Source organism: Arvicola amphibius, chromosome 9 (genome assembly GCF_903992535.2).
Source record: "Arvicola amphibius chromosome 9, mArvAmp1.2, whole genome shotgun sequence".
NCBI classification, from domain to species: Eukaryota; Metazoa; Chordata; class Mammalia; order Rodentia; family Cricetidae; genus Arvicola; species Arvicola amphibius.
The window spans coordinates 105,115,136-105,137,130 of NC_052055.2; the positions used below are offsets into that span (position 1 = coordinate 105,115,136).

General features: G+C 39.2%; 1 protein-coding gene across 8 annotated transcripts in view; it reads left to right on the plus strand.

The window, feature by feature from the left end:
• Herc4 (HECT and RLD domain containing E3 ubiquitin protein ligase 4) overlaps positions 1-21,077 on the plus strand; it is a 74,201-nt gene extending 53,124 nt beyond the window's left edge. For 4 of the 8 annotated variants that reach the window (XM_038343944.1, XM_038343947.1, XM_038343948.1 and 1 more), the window contains 11 exons: positions 565-684; positions 5,535-5,558; positions 8,088-8,186; positions 9,529-9,696; positions 10,174-10,317; positions 13,738-13,904; positions 14,131-14,197; positions 17,020-17,102; positions 18,486-18,669; positions 19,449-19,551; positions 20,454-21,077. In XM_038343944.1, the coding sequence (XP_038199872.1) occupies positions 565-684; positions 5,535-5,558; positions 8,088-8,186; positions 9,529-9,696; positions 10,174-10,317; positions 13,738-13,904; positions 14,131-14,197; positions 17,020-17,102; positions 18,486-18,669; positions 19,449-19,551; positions 20,454-20,662 (1,368 nt within the window). In that variant the 3' untranslated portion in view covers positions 20,663-21,077. Of the gene's footprint in view, positions 1-564; positions 685-5,534; positions 5,559-8,087; positions 8,187-9,528; positions 9,697-10,173; positions 10,318-13,737; positions 13,905-14,130; positions 14,198-17,019; positions 17,103-18,485; positions 18,670-19,448; positions 19,552-20,453 lie in introns of those variants that run through there. The other 4 variants (XM_038343945.1, XM_038343949.1, XR_005286990.2 and 1 more) reach the window with 2 other exon arrangements.
• The last annotated feature ends 918 nt before the right edge of the window (positions 21,078-21,995 follow it).

Consider the following 21,995-nt stretch of genomic DNA (forward strand, 5'->3'; position numbering starts at 1 on the left):
GAGATTGCTCAGTGCCTAAGAACACTTAATACTCTATTAAGGGACTTGAGTCAGTTCCCAGCACCCATATCAGGTGCTCTCCATTGCCTTTTACTCGAGCTCCAGGGAATCTGACCCCTTCTTCTGGCCTCTAAAGGTACCCCACATGTGTGATGTACAGTCATATAAACAAAAATGAAAGTAAAAGAATAATTAAAAGTCTTGTCTAATTAAATAGTATAACATTTATCAGGTATTAGCTATTACTGTTCAGGTCTTGTTTGCCATCTTGAAGTCCATAAAGTTTCTGATTTATACATTTTATAGTGTGTTTGGTTGTAAAGGTATTTTTTTTCTAGACTTGGGAGTACTGAATACAGGTACCTATCACATATTTTGTCTCCCATAGCACTTGATAAGGATTTTGCATATATAGTAGGCACTCAGTAATTGTATTTTTCCCCATAGAAAATTAGCTAAAGAAATCTCCAAAGCCTTTTTTTCTGTTTAAGAGCTGTTTACTCTCTGCTTTAAGTACTGTCTAAATTTAATGTTAATTACACTAATTCCTTTTTTCTTTTTTAGGTAAATGAGAAAACAGGACACCTTATACAATACGACAAATTCTATATACATGAAGTACAAGAATTGATAGACATAAGAAATGACTATATCAACTGGGTCCAACAGCAAGCCTATGGAGTGGTACGTCTCTACACTTGCAGATTGAACTTAAGCGCCATTTGTTACAATACAAAAGAAGCATTTTGGAAGCAAATAAGTATTTTCATAGCTTTTACTCCATGTAGTTAATTATTTTAAAATAATGCATTGTATATAGTAGATATTCTCTCAACACCAAACCAACAGTACAGATAGTATTTTTCTAGAGCAAATGCAGGTGTGGCTTGGACTTTGAACTCATCTTATTTTCTATAAGGTTACCTCTTTTCTAATATTCAGCATAATAGATATCTGATCTCTTAGCTGTGCTATAAGATGTTTGCTTCAGAAGCAGGAGAGAGCCCTGGGACTGCTGAGTTTGTTTTTATTTCAGATTGTTAATATTGTTCACTTATGGATGATCTTCTTTGCGTGGCTGAAGGTCTTTAGTAACCAGTTACTTACTGTCCCATGAGAACCAAACACAGTGGCACATATCTGTCGTCTCAGTGCTCCGCTCACTGAGGCAGTGAGCTCTGGGCCAGCCTAATGGAAAAGTGACACCGTCTGTAGACAGCCTAGTTAAGATAAATGCTGTCTTAATAGGATCTCCTTTTAGCTAGCAACTCTCTGTCTTTAAATATTTGCATGAAATTTGGTAGTCGGGTCCTCCACACGCATCTCAGTGCGAAGCCGGGATGGTTTCAGACGGAATCTCTTAAGGAACTACTTTGTTGTTCACCGTTTTCTGATAAGATTGAGGTAATTGAGGACTATAATTTTTTTTAGTTTTTTTTGTTTTGTTCTACTTCTCATTCTTTCTGATCTATAATATAGTTCCTGTCTCCATTTACACGTGAATGTGAAATCATTGCAGAAAGCTGGCCTCTTTTCCCTTTTTTGAAGACATCCTTGCTTGCCCTGGAACCTGCTATGTTGACCAGGCTAGCCTTAAATTCAACAGAGATCACTTCCCTCTGCCTCCAGAGTTCTCGGGTTAAAGACTTATGCCACTACACCTTCTCTTCCTTTGTTTTTAAAACAAAGAGAGTTCATCAGACTTTTGCATTTATGCAGAACTTTTAAGACTTTCTTGAAATCTTAAAAAATTTAAGATGCACATTTAGGTTTCTGTTTAACAGCCCTGCCTGCGCTGAAACTAGGTCTTGTAGACCAGGCTGACCTCGAGCTCAGAGTTGTGTCCTGTCCAGTCCCTGTTTGTCCACTCCCCCCCTGCCCAACGCCTCTGTCTTCTGAGTGCTGGGATTAAAGCCGTGCATCATCACTGCCAGGCTTCATTGCTAGTCTTAATGCTAAGTTGGGCATCATCTTCACACAGTTTTAGTAAAGTTTTAAAGATGATCCTAAAGATAGTCATGCTATTTTGTGATGATGTGTACATTTGTATGCAAGTACAAGTATGTATATACATGTATGCATGTATTTTTGTACTCATAAACATATGAATGCCAGTTTGGCTTACGTGGCCGGTTGTTGTAAACTTTTCTGAAGATAAGTTCTTGCTATATCCAGGCTAGATTCAACTTTGGAAAAGTTCTACTTCAGCTTCCCAGTGCTGGCATTATAGGCCTGTGTCACCATTGCAGCTTATTTATAGTTACCTACCAAGAGTTAAGATGAGGGGATGGAGAGATGGCTTAAGTGGTTAGAGCACTGGCTGCTCTTCCAGTGGACCTTAGTTCAGTTCCCAGCACCCATATAATGGCTCACAGCCATCTGTCACTCCAACTTCAGAGGATCCAATGTCCCTTTTTGCACTCATGTACACATACCCATACACAGACACTCACATACACACAGTTTAAAAATAGTAAAATGCAGCCGGGCCATGGTGGCACACGCCTTTAATTCTAGCACTCAGGAGGCAGAGGCAGGCAGGTAGATCTCTGTGAGTTCAAGGCCAGCCCCATCTACAGAGTGAGTTCCAGGACAGTCAGAATTGTTTGTTACACAGAGAAACTCTGTCTCGAAAAAAACAAAATAATAATAATAATAATAATAATAATAATAATAATGATAATAATAATATGCAATTTCAAAATATTTTTATTATGTGTATTGGTGTTTTGCTTATGTGTTTCTGGCCTCCACTTGTGTACCATGGTGAGGTCAGAAGATAGTGTTGGATCCTCAGGAACTACCCTGTGGATGTTGGGAATTGAACCTGGTTCTCTGGAAGAACTCTTATCTGTTTAGCTATCTTTTCCTCTTCTTACTCTTTTTCCCTTCCTTCCTTCCTTCTTTCCTTCCTTTCCCTCCTTACCTCCCCCCCCTCTTGTTATGGTGTGTGCCATTAAGCTGGCTCAGCAGGTAAAGGGGTCTTGCTACCAAGCCTGATGACCTGGGACCCATGTGATAAAAGAAACAGACTCTTACAAGTTATCCTCTGATTTTCACTCGTGCTATGTCGTATGTGCACTCCACCCACTCACGCCCACACAAATAAATGCTTTAAAAATAAAGCTCAAATTTATGACCTCGGTATGATAATACCAGCACTCACTCAAAAAGTTGAGGCAAATGATCAGAAGTTCATTCTGCTTTTTTCAAAAGAAAAGAAAGGTCCATGTTGGTTTGTCAATTACGTTGAGATTTAAGTTAAGTGGCTCTTTTGGGGGGTTTGGGGTTTGAGGTCGTTTGTTCATTTATTTATTTTGCTTTGTTATATATTTGTAAGTTATAAATCTTGTTCATTCAGTATTGTGCTGTGTGTCTAAATTTGTCCTAGGGAATTTAATTGAATAGTGATTGAACTAGCAACCTGGCATGCTCATTAGTATGATAGATGGGCAGGTGTAACATCAGGATAGACCAGCATTGGGAGGACACACTGATATTTAACTTCCTCAGGTAGGGAGTTCTTCTCAATTATCAAAGCATGTTAGAATTTAGCCACCTACAAATTGGAGGAAAACCACTTGTGACTGTCCTTATTTCTGATACACATTTGCCAAGTTGGGAGGGGGTATGCCCCACTCTGTCTCAGGTTCTGTCATTTGTTCTTAAGTTTCATAGAACTTAGAGAACTTCTACACAACCAAATGTAGTTTGTTAAGAATACAAATTAAAATTGGTCAAGTGAAGACAAATCAGGAAGACTCTAGGAGAAGTGTCATTAGCATCTGTTCTTTTCTCATGGGAAAATCATAAATGGGTACGTGGCATTGATGTTTGATAGTGCTCAGAAGATTGCTAAGCAATGAAACTATCTTGTGCCCAGTGCTTTTACTGGGTGTCTGTCACTTATTACAATGTGACTGTCTTTTTTGTTTTGTGTGTATGAGTGTCTGGATGGGTTGCCTGCAGAGGTCACATTAGGGGTTAGATCCCCAGGATCTACATTAGAGGTGGTAGTGAGACTCCATGTGGGTGCTGGGAACTGAACCCGGGTCCTCTCTAAGAGCACTAAATGCTCTTTACTGCTGAGCCATCTCTCCTCCATGCCTGAATATCCTAAAGGCAGAACTGATATCAGATGGTTGAAGTCTGCATCATAAATAATATTATTTACATTCTCAGCAGCTAAAAATCTGTGTCATTCCAAAGACATTCCACAGTCTTCACACAGTAGTCACCAGGTGTAAACTTAGTGGCACACTTTTGAAGATTCTTGTACTTAGAAGTCTAAATCCTGAGCATATGTGGAAGCACTCAGTAAGAAAGCATATAATTCTGTTGATAGAATGCTTGTCTAAGGTGTTGGAAGCCCTGGGTTTGATACCCAACACCAAACAAAACTGGGCATGGTAGCACATGTCTACAGTCCCAGGAGGCAGGAAAGTCAGAGTTAAAGATCATCCTAAACCTCATGCTAAGTTCAAGACCAGCATGAGATACATGAGACCCTCCTAAAAAAAAAGCTTGTACATTTGTGGGCTGGGGATGTGACTCACTGTTCAAACTGGCGTGGTATGTGTAAGGCCCTGGGTTTAATCCCTGGAATTGGAAGGAAAACTGTATATTCCTTTTCTATCCATTTAAGTAAGTTTTCACTGTTTTTTCTTCATAAATCTGTATTTTTACAATTCAGGAACTTGTTCTGTGTTATGCTTTTTATTTTATGTTAATGTTTTCAAAAACACTAAGAGAGCTTTCAAGATGTCTCAGTGACTGGTGAAAGTACTTGCTGTGCAAGGAAGAAAACCACCTGTCCAGACTGTCTCTTACTCCCAAAGGCACACATGTATTCTCCATCATGCAGTAATAACAATAAACAAAATAATATAAGGACACAGGCTGAGCATGGTGATACTTAACTTGAATATAGGAGAGAGAGGGGCATTCTGATCTGAGTTCAAGGATTTCCTGGCTTACATAGTAAGTTTCATTCCAGCCAGAGCTATACAGAGAGATCGTTTCAAAAAGAAGTGTTAAGGGGAAAAAACGATAACCACTGTCAGATACCTTATATCTTTCTGGTTATCTGTCCCAAAACAATTTATGGCCGTTTTCTCCTTATTTTGTTTCCATGCAATATTTTATATACTAAACATTTTTACTTCATTGAGATCAGTCAAGTCTGAACATATTTCTTCCATTTTCCAGGTAAAGAAACAGCCATTAAGATGTGTCAGGCTTAGAATTAGTTTGCTAGTCTACGTAAATTCTGCAAGTAGGAAACCTTACTTGCTGAATCTAGATCTCACAGTGTTCAAACCTATTAGTTTCATGATATAGAGAACCCCAAAACTTAAATTTATAGATACAGACACGGAAGTTGCTTGTGGGATGGTGAACTTTTTTGTTGATTTATTTTCTACATCATTAAATCGATATTCAGCTGTAGCAAAATATATGAACTACTTCTTGACTAGAAATAGAACACTAACATTGCTCTTTCCTCATTGTTGCATTCTGCATTGCTGTCTTAGGATGTCAGCCATGGATTAACTGAGGTAAGTTTGGTGTAATAAAGTCTCATATTCCTGAAGTATGTTCTGTTTTTTCCTTTGTGAAGAGTCAAATTTGTTATCATTTTTGTATTTTAACTTTTGTATTATAAAACTCTAAGCCAGGCATGGTGCTCCTTTTAACCCTGTCAGAGGCAGATAGAGCTCTGTATGTTTGAGGCCAGCCTGGTCTATAAATCAAGTTCTGGGGCAGCCAGGGCTGTTACACACAGAAACCCTGTCTTGAAAAAGCACAAAAAAGGGGGAGGGGTTTTAAAAAATCTATTTAAGTTATCCTGTATATTATTAATTAAGAAAAGTTTTCTGAATTAAAAGCTGGTGCGGGGTGTGATGGCATGCTTCTTTAATCCTAGCACTTTAGATGTAGAGACAGGCAGATATCTGAGTTTGAGATCAGCCTGGTCTACATAGTGTGAGTTCAGAACAGCCAGGGCTGTACCCTGAGACTCTATCTTAGGAAAAAACAACAGCAGCAACAAAAAAAATCATGTTATTTAACATTACACCTATATGATACCTTCTAACAAGAATTATTATCCTTGTTTCCCAATATAAAATGCAGTATGTTCTCAGAATAAAATTTTATTTTAAAAATAGATGCTTATCTAATAGAGCAAAGTATTAAAGAAATAAAGTGATACATTTTTTAAACTAATAATTACTATAAAAAAATGTTACCTCTTTTGTGACCTTAATATGTAAAGTTCTAGTACTTTGACCTGACTAATGAGTGATCCTGAACTTCCTTTTCAGAACCGGGGGTTTTTTATGTTCTTTTATGTTACAGTGCTAGATTTTGCTTTGCTTTGCATTAGGCTTTATTTGGTCCGGTTTTCCCAAACTAATGAGGTGTTTCTTGGCTTAGATTATAAACTATTGTTTGTTTGCTTCCTCAGGTAAGTATCACATACAATTATGAAAAGATAGGACTAGTATCAAGTAGAGCTCAGTACTAGAGTTTTTGCCTGTTGTGCAAAGGCTCCATGTGCTACGTGGGTACCATAAGAGTTTGTGTTGGAGAGGGGAAAATTTTTCAAAAAACACAGTTTTGAAAACATGATTAGGATTTGAAATATTGTAAGCACATAGACTTCCTGTAGAAACTAAACCAGCAGTTTTCAACCTCTTTGGTCGTGACCTCTGTCGTGGTCGAATGACCCTCTCGTGGGGGTTGCCTAAGAATGTCAGAAATATTAGAATTTCTAAAGAGTAGCAAAATTACAATTATGAGGTAACATCAGAAATAATTTTATGATAGGGGTCACCACAACATGAGGAATTGTATTAAAGGGTCACAGTGTTTGGAAGGCTGAGAACCACGAGCTTAACAGAGCTCCATAGTGATATATAGAAATATGAAGACTCAGCCAGCAGTGGTAACGCACTCCTTTAATGCCATCACTCAGGGAGGCAGAGGCAAGTGGATCACTGTGAGTTCAAGGCCAGTGTGGTGTACAGAGTGAGTTCCAGGATAGCCAGAGATAGGCAGAGAAACCCTGCCTCAAAAATAACAGCAACAACGAGAGAGAGAGAGAGAGAGGACTGAGGAATATGGAGATGGTTCAGTGGTGAAGGCACTGGCCATTGGGCCCATATGGTGGAAGGAGAGAACTAACTGCTGCAGGTTATTCTCTGACCTCCATATACATATTTGCACGCATATACAGACAAGCACAAAATAAAAGTTTTTAAATGTTATTTTTTGTGTGTGTGTGTGAAAGGTTTACCCGTATGGCTCAGCAGATAAAGGCATCTACTGCCAAACGTAGCCTAGGATCAGTCTGTGGGACTCCCCACTCCACCCCCCGCCTTCCATGGAAAAAGCTCACCTCTGACCTTCACGTGTATGACATCAGCGTACCCACATATATACTTAATACAAAATAATTTAGGTTGAGCATGGTGACACACACATCTAATCCAAGCACTTGGGAGGCAGGGGCAGGTGCATTTATTTCTGTGAGTTCTTGACCAGCTTACTCTACATAGTAAGTTTCAGGACACTCAGAGCTATGTAGAAAGACCCTGTCTCAGAAGTCGGAAATGAAAATCACCTGGGGATTACTATTGTGTTACCTCATTACATTTTCACTGTGGCACACACTGTTGTCCAGCACTTGGGAGGCAAAGATAGGAAGTTTAAGAGCTTGAGGCCTTCTCAAGCCTAAACGAAGGGCTGAGGATGTAGTTGAGTGGTTGAGCACTTAGGTGACATTCACAAAGCCTTGAGTTCATTGGCCACCTGTTATTTTTGATTTTATGCACTCTATGTAATTCTTTCTTGGTTTATTCTGCCTTATATAAAATAAAATCCTGTAATCAGAATGAGTAATGTCAGGTGGTGGCAGCGTGCACCTTTAGCTCCGGCACTTAGAAGGCAGGGGCAGACATTTTTGATAATTTCTAACCATACCAGTGAATGAACAGAGAGTATGATGATCATCTTTACCAAAATTGACAGCACCCACAGACCACAGCCAGATTGAACTAATAAATTATTTTCTTTCTTTCCAGTTGGCCGATATCCCTGTGACAATTTGTACATATCCATTTGTATTTGATGCCCAAGCAAAAACTACTCTGTTACAAACAGATGCAGTCTTACAGATGCAGGTAAGTACTGTACAGTGCTCATTTGATTTGAGGATGCTTTTAAAAATTCTCCTTTTTTTTTAAATAATTGAAACACACATAGTAAGTAATGTGTGGGGACAGTATTGTAGGCTATTGTTTGCATGGTACCTTGTGTAACTCTAAAGACTGCTGTAAAATACACACATGTGAAAGCTGCTTATTTTTAAAAAGGAGCTGTGTTAAGTTTCTGCCTCCGGTTCCTGCCTTGAGCTCCTGTCCTGACTTCTTTTCATGAACCCACCCCCTTGTTCCTCAAAAAGGAACTTTAATAATAGAGTAATGCAGTCTTTATTCATGGTGATAAAAAGTGGAAGGAGTGAAAGGTGAGATAAAATCAAACTTGGAAGCATTTCATCACTTCAGTGGGAAGAGTTTGAAATTGCCTGGAGCCTGGCATGGGGACACTAAATTCACATTTAGTCCCAGCTCTGTGGATTCAGAGGCCAACCTGGTCTATACCGCTAGGTCCAGAATAGACAGAGGGAAGGAAAGATTGATTTCCTTGAGGCTGGTCATAGGGATCCCCCCTTCTTTTTTTCTTTGTTGGTGTTGGCAGGGGAGGGTCTTACTGCTGAGATCTGTCTCCAGAACCTCCTTTCCTTCCTCTTTCACTTTTACAATGAAGATTTTAAAAACTAGTTCATGGAAGAGTCTGGGTAAGGTGGCACATGCCTTTAATCTATTACTTGGAAGGCAGAAGCAGGTCAATATCTATAAGTTCCAAGCTACCTAAAGCTCTACTCAGTGAGACCCTGCCTCAAAAAAAAAAAAAAAAAAATGTGTGTGTGTGTGTGTGTTGAGGATATCACAATGAAACTGATTGCTCGATGCTAACTAAAATAAAATCAGGACATGGTGATGCTTACATGTGATCCCAGCCCTAATCCAGCATTTGGAAAGTGGAGCAAAGCAGGAGTTCATAGCGGTCCTTGCTCTAATGCTATGAAGAGACCATGACTAAGGTACCTTGTTTAGGAAAGCATTCAATTGGGGGCTTGCTTACAGTCTTAGAGAGTTGGTCATCATGGCAGAAGGCAGACAGGTATAGCACTGAATCAGTATCTTAGAGTTTTATATCCTAATCTGCATGCAGGAAGCCTACCCCTAGTGACGCACTTTCTCCAACATATCACACTTCCTAATCCTTCCTAAATATTGTCCACCATTGGGAAATAAATTCTCATATACATGAGCCTATGGGAGCCATACACATTCATATCTCCATAGTCAGCTCCATAGCAAATTCAGGGCCAGACTAGGTTAAATGAAATTGTCTCAAAGTAAAATAAAATGCTGATTTTTGTTTGTTTTTGTTTTCTAGATGGCTATTGACCAGGCCCACAGACAGAATGTCTCCTCTCTTTTTCTCCCAGTGATTGAGTCTGTGAATCCCTGCTTAATTCTAGTGGTTCGCAGAGAAAACATTGTAGGAGATGCAATGGAAGTCCTCAGGAAAACCAAGAACATAGATTACAAAAAGCCACTCAAAGTAAGTGAGCAGTTCTTTATAGACATTGGGACTTCTGTTTAAAAGATGTTTCAGGCTTTGTGTGTGTGTGTGTGTGTGTGTGTGTATTTGAAAGTTTTTATCTTTTTTTTTTAAATTCAAATTATAGGCTTACTTTATTCTATCCATATGTTTTGCCTTCATGTATGTGTGCCGTGTGTGGCCTTGAGGCCTGCAGAGGTCAGAAGAGAGGGTTAGATCCTGTGGAATTGTACTTAACAGATAGTTGTGACCCACCAAGTTGGTGCTGGGAAGCAAACTGGGTTTTCTACGGGAGCTACCACTCCTCCTGACCACTGAGCCTGCTCTCTAGCCTCAGGGAAATTAAATGATTAGCAATAAATAGCATGTTACAGGGTCTCTGAAATGCACTTTCTTTACAGCCCATTCAGTGTTCACATTACCCTTTTAGGTTATATTTGTTAAGATTCAGTGTTGACCTTACTTACCCTCTTTTAGGTTATATTTGTTGGAGAAGATGCTGTTGATGCGGGAGGTGTACGCAAAGAATTTTTCCTGCTCATCATGAGGGAATTGTTGGATCCTAAATATGGCATGTTTCGATATTATGAAGATTCCAGGCTTATTTGGTTTTCAGATCAGGTAAAATGCCCACCTACCACAATTATTTATATATATATATATCTTTGTTTATATACCTTGTGTATCAGATTCACTCAGGAAGACTAGATTCCTAACGTATTTTGGCCAGAGGTTTGCTTTATTACAACTTAAAGTTAGGAACTTTTAGACTTATTGTCAAAACACAACCCTAATTTTTTTTTAACATTTAAAATTAAGAAAATAAATTGAGGACCAATCAACTTAAAAACAATGTTGATGGGCAGTGGTGGCTTGTGTCTTTAATCCCAGCACTTGGGAGGCAGAAACAGGAGGATCTCTTTAAATTCAAGGCCAGCCTGGTCTGGAGAACAAGTTCCAGGACAGCCAGGGCTACATATAGAAACCCTGTCTCATAAAACAACCAAAAAGCTGAATTTTCCTTCTGTGTATTTCAGTTTGGAAAACTGAATAGTAAGCACCATGTTAGCTTCTCTTCTAGGGTGGACTCATTTAGCATTAGAGATTATTGATGTCTCTTATAATTTAGACTAAGGGCCAGTACATTGTAGTGTGTGAACCAGATCTTTCCACCACGCATTTTCATATAGGAAGCCACCAGTTGGCTATGGCTGCTCTTGACACGTGTGTGTTAGGGGCAGAGTTGATTAGTTACAAGGACCCTGTGTCCAAGACTAAGATATTTACCAGCTGGTCCTGTGGGGTGTGTGTGTGTGTGTGTGTGTGTGTGTGTGGTCTTTGTTGCAGGAGGCTGTTTGTCTTGTATGAGGGTAACACTAGGATAATTCCTGAGGAGTAACAAAATAAAACTACTGTAATTATACTATCTTGGATACTTTTATAGAGAAACACCCCTCTATTTGTTATGTGTCTAGTTCACCAGGAAAGGGGCCTGTCTGTTCAGTTACCTGTTCTTTAGCGCCCTCCAGTAGTTACAGTGTAGTTTTTGATCTTGTGTTTCTGTTTGTTGCAGTTGTTATCTTTACTGGTGTTCACCTACATTATCTTGTCTGTTAAAGACTTAGGGGTATTGCCTGGCAACCCTCAGCACTCTGATAGTTCCACTAAATGTTCTAGACTTCAACTATACAGCCAAATGGGGTTGGAGAGATGGCTCAGAGGTTAAGAGCACTGACTGCTCTTCCAGAGGTTTTGAGTTCAATTCCCAACAATCATATGGTAATGAGATTTGGTGCCCTTTTCTGGCATGCATGCATGCATGCATGTATGCAGGCAGAACACTGCATACATAATAAATAAGTTAAACTTTAAAAAAAATAGCCAAACAATAGCAACAATATTGTGATGTAAATGAAAATACATTTTAAGTGTTTGATTTATTTCATGTTTAGGGTACAGTTATGATACAGTGATGTTTGCTGTTATTTGAAATGGTCTTACTACTTTTTTATTTTTATTTTTATGTTTATTCTATCAGTAACTACATATTTAGGTTAACTTAAGGGATTTTTAAAAATTGATTATTTTAGTATATTTTAGTTTTGTAAGTATATAAAATGTGATTCTACAGTCAAATTTAGAGAATAGATTGGAAGAAGCCAAGCTTTCTGTCATTTTCTCCTTTCTCCTGTAAATAACTCTTTTGGATTTTTTGTTGTTGTTTATCTCTTATCTATCTATCTATCTGTTTATTTATTTTAGTGGGATCTCTCTATGTAGCCCTGGCTGTCCTGGAACTCAGTCCGTAGTCCAGGCTGGCCTTGAACTAGATCTGCCTACCTCTGCCAATGTTTGCCGTCACCCTGGGCTGAGTTCCTGATATTTAGCCTCCCAAGTTGCCAAGATCACAGGGTACACCACCATAACTATGAATGTATATTGTATTTTGATATTTTTGTTTTTGTTTGAGACAGGATCTCGATATGTAGCCCTGACTGGCCTGGAGTTCCCTATGCAGACCAGACTGAGCTCCAACTCACAGAGCTGCCTACTTCTTCCTTAGTGCTGGAATTAAAGGCAGGCTCCACCACTCTCAGCCTTTATCTTTTTAAAAAGGTTACTGTTTTAGGGATTGTGATTATGACTCTTGGTAAAAGCACATGCCTTAGAAGTATAAGGACCTGAGTTTGATCCCCAATACCCTGCCATAAGGCCCAGGAACAATGGCTCCGTGGTTAAGTAGAACTGGCTGCTCTGCAGAGGTCCTGAGTTCAGTTCCAACCTGGCAACTCACAAATGTCTCTCTACAGTCCACAGGATTCTGTGATCAGATACCATCTTCCATGCAGATTTACATACAGACAACACAACCGTATACATAAATAAATCTTTACTTAAAAAGAAAAGTATGGGTTGGAGAGATGGCTCAGAGGTAAAGAGCATTGCCTGCTCTTCCAAAGGTCCTGAGTTCAATTCCCAGCAACCACATGGTGGCTGACAACCATCTGTAATGGGTATGGTGCCCTCTTCTGGCCTGCAAGCATACACACATATATAGGATATTGTATACATAATAAACAAATTAAAAAAAAAAAGCATGATGAAAACAGGGTATAGTGACTCACATCTATAATTCTGTTGCTTGAGAGGTGAGTTTGAGGACAGCTAGACTAAGTTAGACCCTTTCTCTCAAAATGACAACACACCAAAAGCTAGGACTGCTGGTGTGTGGCCACAGTGCTAACGAAGGAAGGAGGTTCTCTGGGACTCACTGGACGGACAGGCTAGACTGACTGTTGAGCTCCAGCATGAAAGGCCTCAGAGGAAGGAGTTGGATAGCTTTTTTGAGGTGACACATTGTGTTGTCATTCAGCCACCACACATGTGCATGCACACATAGACACTTCCTGCTTTTATTGTCTATCAGTCACCCTCTTGTTCCTTCCCATCCCACAGTAGGCAAGCCTGACAGCCCAAGTTTTATGTTTCATACCATGGAAATGATTGTTTCTGGAAAGCTGTGTGTCTCTCTGTGGTCCTGACTGCCCTGGATCTGGCTCTGTAGTACAGGCTGGCCTTGAACTTAGAGATTCACCTGCCTCCGCCTCCCAGATACTAGAATTGAAGGTGTGCACCCCCACTCTTGGCTAATAAGCAAATTTTTACAAAGAAAGTATTGAGCCGGGCGGTGGTGGCGCACGCCTTTAATCCCAGCACTCGGGAGGCAGAGGCAGGCGGATCTCTGAGTTCGAGGCCAGCCTGGTCTACAAGAGCTAGTTCCAGGACAGGCTCTAAAAAAAAGCTGCAGAGAAACCCTGTCTCGAAAAACCAAAAATAAAAAAAATAAAAAAAAAAAACAAAGAAAGTATTGAATGCAGATGTATCCAGTGATGATCATGCCAGGGAGACGAAACAAATGAACAAATTTTTTGTTCTTTTCTGTCTTAAGAATTTTCTACTGTGGAGAATGTGGTTTTGTATTAGAAATAAAAGTTTTTAATTTGGAATAAAAGTCTTTTATATTTTTCTTTGTATTTTTAGACATTTGAAGACAGTGATTTGTTCCACTTAATTGGTGTTATCTGTGGCTTAGCGATCTATAATTTTACTATCGTGGACCTCCATTTTCCTCTGGCTTTATATAAGAAACTGCTGAAACGGAAGCCATCCCTGGATGACCTGAAGGAGCTGATGCCAGATGTTGGGAGGTTAGTGCTTAAAAAATGCTTTAGGGCAGGTTTGGGGCTAAGAGAGAGCAAAGGACAGAAAGCTTTCCTTCTAGAAATATTTATGCTTTGTTGTTCTGCCAGCACTTTTTAAGTAAATAAACACTGTTTCAGTAAAGGAAAATCTTACATGTATTTATTCATATCAGAATTATCAAAATAACCTGTTTTACTTTAAAGAAGCACTTTTTTTTTCCTTTTTTTGCAGAAGCATGCAGCAGTTGTTAGACTATCCAGAAGATGATATAGAGGAAACGTTTTGTCTGAATTTCACAGTAAGATGAGCAGACACTGTGTGGCCTTATTTAACAGCTATGCTTTCGGGTTTCTTTTCTAGTGTGTGTGTGTATGTTTAGTCTGCTTGTATATCTGAGTAGCATACATGCCTGCTGCCCATGGAGGTCAGACCAGGACTGGAGTTACAGATGGATGTGAGCTGCTATGTGGATGTTGGGAATTGAACCTCTGGAAGATCAGCCATTGTTTTTAACCTCTGAGCCATTTCTCTATCCCCATGCATGGAATTCTTAACCCTGCAGCTAACATTTATTGAACACTTGCTATGTGCCAACCACAATACATGCATTATTTCATTTTATTCTCAACAATCCTATGAGATTTTTTTATCCCTAATTTTACAGTTAAAACTGAAATAATTGCATGTTTGTCATTATTTACCAGCTCTGTGATTTCAGTAATTGCATACTTTACTAATCATAATAATAAGGGAACTTAAATTCAGGAGTCTTATTCACTTCTGCACCTGTAGCTATAGGAATGATTAGAAGATGGAAAGATTAACAAAAGAGATTGCTAATTAGCTTAAACTACTTAGTAGATGAATTCCTCAGTGTGTCTGTCTGGTGTCACTGAAGTCCATCCTTGTTCTCTCTGTCCGTTCTGTCCTTTCACCGTGGATCCACAAACTGAACTTAGACTGTCGGGCTTGCACAGCAAGTATCTGTACCTACTAGCTTTCTTGCCAGATTGGTAAAATATTAAACTGTGAATGGTATATTTGTAAGGAAATTTGATACATGTTTAAGCTATATCATTAATGTAATATAAAATTACTGTGTTGTTTTTGTTTGTTAGTTTTTCCAGAAGAAAAACTTTCCTGGGGCCTGGAACACTACTGTTGTTGTAGAGGACCCAAGCTCAGTTTTCAGCATTCCACTCGGGAAGCTCACATTTGCCATTAACTTAGCTCCATGGGCCACTGCCTGCGTCCTTCAGAGGCACACACCTGCACTTAGATCTACACACCTAAGTTGATGGCTTCTATTTGAAGGGACAGTCAGATTTCTTTTTAGATATGGCTCACCGTATGCCATAGCAGATGACCACATACACTTTATGTTTGGGTGCTGTATGACAAACTTTTCCAGGGAAGATGTGCTGATAACACTAAAGTATGGTACTTACAGGAATATGAGTTTACTTACAGCAACATCACCAAGGCCCATCCCAACATGGGTGACAGATTGGTCACAAAGCTGGGAACCTGGAGCACACCTGCAAGCAAGTTGGAGAGTGCCTCTAGTCTAAACGTCTTCCAGACAGCTTGGTTGTTTCTGCTTTTCCAGGCAGCTGAGAGGGACTCAGCTTTTATTGCTTACTCTGGCAGGGAAGAACCTAGTGAATCTGATCAGTCTTGGGGACTTCCTGAAGACTTTTTTAAGTTGTTTACCTTTTTTTGGTTGTTTGATTTGTTGTTTTATTTGTTTTGGGGGATACAGAGCAGGGTTGTTTGTTTAGAAACAGGGTTTCTCTGACTGTCCTGAGTGTCTCTGTCTGTTCTGTAGACCAGACTGGCCTTGATCTCAAGAGAGATCCAACTGCCTCTGCCTCCTGAGTGCTGGGTTTAAAGTCAGGTGCCACCACTGCCAACATTTTTTTGTTTGTTTTGGTTTTGTTTTGTGGGGTCTTGTTTGTTTTTTTAGAGTGTTTCTCTGTGTAGCTCTAGCTGTCCTAGATCAGGCTAGCCTCAAGCTCAGAGGTCCATCTGCCTCTCTGCCTACTGCTGGGATTAAAGGTGTGGGCCGCCACCACCCAGCTGTTGTTTACCTTCTTGCTTATACAGCAGTGAGCAGCATTAGATTGATGAGTTCCTTTAGAAAGAACAAACACAAAGACCCCAAAATTGAGGGCGGTATAAGAGGCACGAGTGAATCTGGGAGGATTAATTTAAAAAGAAAAAAATAATAATAAATAGTAGCCAGGTCTCATGGTGCACACTTTCAACCCCAAAACTCTAAGACAGAGGCTCATGAATCTTTTGGAACAAGGGGTTGGCTGGGGGACAGATGTTGAGGAGGAAGAAAGAAGAGGGAGGGAACTTAGAATGCTTGCAAAGGAACACTCTGTCTACTTACCTAGCTGCTACCTTTCTACCTTATTCCTACATTTATATAATTATATTATACAATATTTTCTCATACACTCTGCTTTTTTTTTTTTTTTTTAAAAAAAAACACCTTGTCATACACTTTCAGAACTTTTTATTTACTTTACTTTTTTGTGGAGTTGGTGTGTGTGTAGTAGTGTAGATGATTCCTATGCAGTGTGGTAAAATTCTGTTCTTATCGTTTTTATAAAGGGTTCCTGCCTTACTACATAGTGAATTGAAAGCAAGAATGTATTCTCATAGTGCTTGTGGATACAAAATATGGACAATTAGGAGAAATAAAAGGTTTTAAAATAATATACTTCCTTATAAACCAAATTAATATGTAACTAAAAACTACTTGTCAAGTAAACATAGCAGAAGAATCTGGGGAAATAGTTGTCAAGTGGAAGAGTGCACTCCTGTAAGTGCAGAGATCTCTCAGGTTTGCCCAGTCTTCTGAGTTCCCTTCCTGCGATTTTGTTTCTTTCTGAAGTGGTTTGTTTATAAGAAATGCTCAAGTTGCCTGCGTTTACCTAACCAAGTACTTGGTGTGATATCAGACTACTAAACAATTAGAGTCCTAGTTGTGGCTCTGTTGTAAGTGAGCTTTTTTTAGCATAAATTTGTATATTTAATGAGAATGTAACATTTAAAAGTATTCCAGGTTTCGAATCTGACATGACCTGTATTTTTTTTTTTAATTAATAGATCACAGTTGAAAACTTCGGTGCAACAGAAGTGAAAGAGCTGGTTCTGAATGGTGCAGACACAGCTGTTAACAAACAAAATCGGTAAGGGTTGCAGTGAGCTCCGTGGAGTGATAAGCGTTAGCAGGCATTCTCTTATGTTAGAGAAACATGTCATAGCTATAGGTTGTGGCACACAGCAAGCACTTCAGGAGGCAAAGGCAGGATCTCTCTGATCCTGCTAGGACTACATGATGAGACCATGTCTCAAAACAGTCTAAAAACAACCCATAATTGAATGTTTAATGGGAAAGTCTGAAATCCCCTTTAAGGTATAAGTAAAAGCGTGAAAAGATCATGATGAATAGCGGCACAAAGAGAAATTAAAAGAAAAACAGCAAATATGGTTTTAAACGGAAATGGTGGCAGCTAATTAGCTAATCAGAGAAAGAGGTGTAAGCTGGACTGGAGCACTCAGAAGCCACCAGTTCATTTTACAGGCTAGCAGCTTAAGACACCGAGTCTGACCCACTCTTAGAAAGTGCTAAGGGTTTGAGGAGTTGCTGAAGTCAGGAAGACTGGTAAAGAATCAAATAGAAACCTTTATAGTAACCCAGCATTGTCCCCAGGGCACATGGCTGCCTGTAACTCCAAAACAATCATGCCATAGTGCCTGTATGGTGCTCAGAAGACAACCCATGAGGGTTACTTTTCTCCTGCATCCAGCTGGGTAGCAAGTACATTTAGCCAATAAGCCATCTGACCAGTTTTGCATTTTTCTTTACAGTTTCCATAATATCATGAGAGGCAGGAAAGAACTACTTGTGTCTACTGCACACATTTGAAAAGAAACTGGCTGTGGCTGTTAGTCCCAGCTCTCTGGAGATAGAGGCAGATAGATCTGAGTTTAAGGTCAGCCTGATCTAGAGTGAGTTCCAGGACAGCCAGGGCTATAGAGAAAACCTCATTGAAAATTAAAAAAAAAACAAACAAAAACAATTTGTAACTTTTGAAAGATGATCTTGAAAGAATGCTTAATACCTATTCCTTGGGTATGAATGTTATATAGGTTCATTGAAGCCAAAGGGATGGAAAAATCTGTTCTCTGTAGCATAAACCTCGTGCTTCCAGGGAGAGCTCTTCTCACCCATGGTTTGGGTCTATTTTGAAATTATTTGATAGCTAGTTGCCTTACTCTGAATAGGAAATTACTTTTTTTTTCCACTAGAAGTAGCCTAGGAATGAATAACATGAGGGCCTTTTTCTTTTTCCCCTTCAAGATAGGGTCTCTGTATATAGCCTATTCTGTCTGGGTTTGGTGTGGTTTTGGCTTGGCTTCGTTTTCCCCATAATGATGGTGTCCTTTTCATTGAAGTCCTCTTTTCTGAGTTTAGATGAAAAGTGGCAAGAAGTGAAAAAGCGACTTGGACGGTGTTGAGTATTCTCCATAAATGGTGCTTGTGGTAACTGCTTTGCTTCCGTTTCTAGGCAAGAGTTTGTTGATGCCTATGTGGATTACATATTCAATAAATCGGTGGCATCTTTATTTGATGCTTTCCATGCAGGCTTTCATAAAGTCTGTGGAGGAAAAGTTCTTCTGCTCTTTCAGCCTAATGAATTACAAGCTATGGTTATTGGGAATACAAATTACGACTGGAAAGAACTGGAGAAGGTAAGGAAGATACCAGCCTTTACCTGTCAGTGTAGAAAGGGAAGAATATTGGCTTGCTGTTGAAAAACTAGCCCATCTGTATGCTGTTGCCCTTCGTATGTACAACTCATTGGTGTGACTAGTAGACACCCCAGCCCCTACTACCCACAGTGCACTGTTTGATAGCACTGGTGAGGTGCTTGAGAAAATGCTGTAGGAGTGCCCCCCACTGAATGGTTCTCCACCCAGTGCTTTTCTGGCAAATCTAGTGTTAAATTGGTAACTCCTACAGGGAGGGAAATACAAAGGAAAGACTTTGAGGGCTGGCTCAGAAATTTTTATCACAGAATATTGTCGTATTCCTCTTAGCTTTTCTTTTTTTTGTTTTGTTTTGTTTTATGAGACAGGGTTTCCCTGTAGTTTTTAGAGCCTGTCCTGGAACTAGCTCTTGTAGACCAGGCGAACTCAGAGATCCGCCTGCCTCTGCCTCCCGAGTGCTGGGATTAAAGGCGTGCGCCACCACCGCCCGGCTTCCTCTTAGCATTTTTATTTAAAAAAAGAAAAAGTTTGATTTCTCTTCTTGGAAACAGTAAAATTTTATAAAATTTCTTGTTAGCATTTTAATAAACCTTTTGTGCTATTTTAATAAATCCTAATTGATAGTGTTGCATAAGCATTTCTGGTGATTTTAGATCTGTTCTTCTTCCCTCTTCCTGGGAACCAGTAGGATTGCAGTAGTTCCTACTCTTCACCTGTGATAAGTTTCAATGCTAAAAAAAGTTGTATGTATTCTTTTTTAGAACACAGAATACAAAGGGGAGTATTGGGCAGAACATCCCACAATAAAAATTTTTTGGGAAGTATTTCATGAATTACCACTGGAAAAGAAGAAGCAATTTCTATGTAAGTATTTTTGACCAGCTGTATAGTCTATTAGATAAGAATCTAATTGTTAAAATTGTAAAATATGGGCTGCAGAGATGGCTGAGGTTAAGAGCACTGACTATTCTTCCAGAGGTCCTGAGTTCAATTCCCAGCACCCACATGGTGGCTCACAACCATCTGTAATGAGGTCTGGTGCCCTCTTCTGGCCTGCAGGGACACATGCAAGTAGAATGTTGTTTACATAATTAATAAATCCTTTTATTAGCTCAGTTTTTTAAAATTAGTTTTTGCTATTTTTTAAGATTTTTATTTATATGTATGTTGAATCTGTGTTATATATGTTGTCCTCAGAGGTAAGAAAAGTGTCTGATCCACTGGAACTTTTGTTACAGGTGGTTGTGAGATTCGGAAACCTAACTTGGATTCTGTGCTGTAGGGCATGGCTTAATTTCTTTTCCTATTTGTTACCTTGTATAAAATGTTCTAGGGTATTCCTCTGTTGAAGGTCTACCCACTCTCAGGAGTGTTCACTTATCAGTTAAGAGTGTGCACTGCTTTTGCAAAGTCCCTGGCTATTCAGAAGACATGGGCAGGATCTCAAGTTCCAAGGTCTGCTGGAAAATAGGGTTGAAGTCTGGGCAGTTGCCAAGCAAAGTAAAAATCAACAGTAAACACAGCTTAGCATTAACACCTGACTCCAGAACACAGCACCCATGTGGCAGGAGAGAACTTCTAAGAGTTTTGACTTACACACACACACACACTAGTTTATAACCAGTTCTCTAAATGACTTCTAAATGCTTGTCAATACCAACATTCTTCACCAAGTATTTATTGAGCACTTAAAGACAGTGGGTGGATGTTCACGCAAAGCTAGGCTATGGTCACTGGACTGTTGTCTAAATCGTCTTTCTTGGCAGTATTTTTGACAGGTAGTGATCGCATTCCCATTCTTGGTATGAAGAGTCTGAAACTAGTCATCCAGTCAACAGGAGGTGGTGAGAGCTATCTTCCGGTTTCCCATACCTGTTTTAATCTTTTAGATCTACCAAAATATACAGAAAAAGAAACTCTACGATCTAAATTGATCCAAGCTATTGATCACAATGAAGGCTTCAGTTTAATATAACCTTGGAGTTTTGTTCTGTTTAGTGCAAAGGCATCAAACCACTTGTGTTTTTCTTGTGAATTTCAGCAAAGTGAGAAGTATTTGTAATTCTCACTTGCAAATTGTTCACTACTGTATTGATGAAAGCCAAATATTAAAGAAAAATTGAGCAACTGTTAATACTAAACTGTACATAACCATGAATTGTCCCCATCCTTATAAACATACAGTATTGTGAATACATTAAAGTTTTACTAACAGGAATTTTAAGAGTTTGCATATTTGAGAAATGACCTGATGTGTGAGTGCATGGAACTATTGCTTAATGTTTCTTCAATCACTGGGTAAAAACCTAACTATGGCCTGCCTTTAGTTATTTGATTATTTTTCCATTTTGTAAATAAAAGTTTTGTAATAAAATAGTGACATTCAGATACCAGTAGTTTCTGTGGCTGTAATTGAACTGAGCTCAATTTTAAGGGTTAAAAATTATCTGCTTTCCATAAAAGCATGGCAGAAACATCTTTACTACATTATTTCCCGAGTGCTGAGATATACAGGCAGTATATCTTGACAATCAAAGTTGCCAGAAACAGAACCAGTGGCCACTTTGGAACTGATGCTGCAGTATTTGTTAAATTCTCAATGCTTTAGAAAGTCTAAAGGGTGAACTTGTTAATAAACTGAAAGAGTTAAATATGTAACTGTTAGCTATAATGCAAATATTTTTCTCAACTTAAAATGTGCCATAAAAGCTTAAATAAATAGCTTACTATTTCAACTTCCAGTGGTTCTCAAATTTAGGGAGGTTTGTCTTTTCTGTGCACTATGAACGAGAGGCTAGAAGCAGGCATTGAAGTCACAAGCCCTAATGTTGGTTGGTGCTAAGAATATGTAAACGCACTCAGCTGCTGATGTAATCTGAATTGTCGAGGCTCTGTCCTTTAAAACGTTTAGATGGGCCCTGGATGTCTTTTCACATTTTTAAGGTTCATTCTTAATAATTAATTAATAATAATTAATTCTTAATAATTCTTAATAAGGACACCTTACAGGTAAATGCCATCTTCCTTCAGTTACTTAACACTCCTATAGTATATTGAAGCCTAGCATGGTGGCATTTTTGTTGCCTTTCTCACCTCCTGTAGTCTCAGCGGTCGTCATACGTTCAGTGACCCTATTGTCTCAGGCATGCCCACCACACCTGGCAGAGTTCATTTCTTGCTCACATTTTTGGCTCTATGTCACAAGGTAAGGCTCTGGCTATTTCTTTGGTCATCTAATTTGACATCCTTTCCAGATTAAGGCAGGAGGGAAAACCACGATATTTATCATTTGGTCATACACGGTGCCT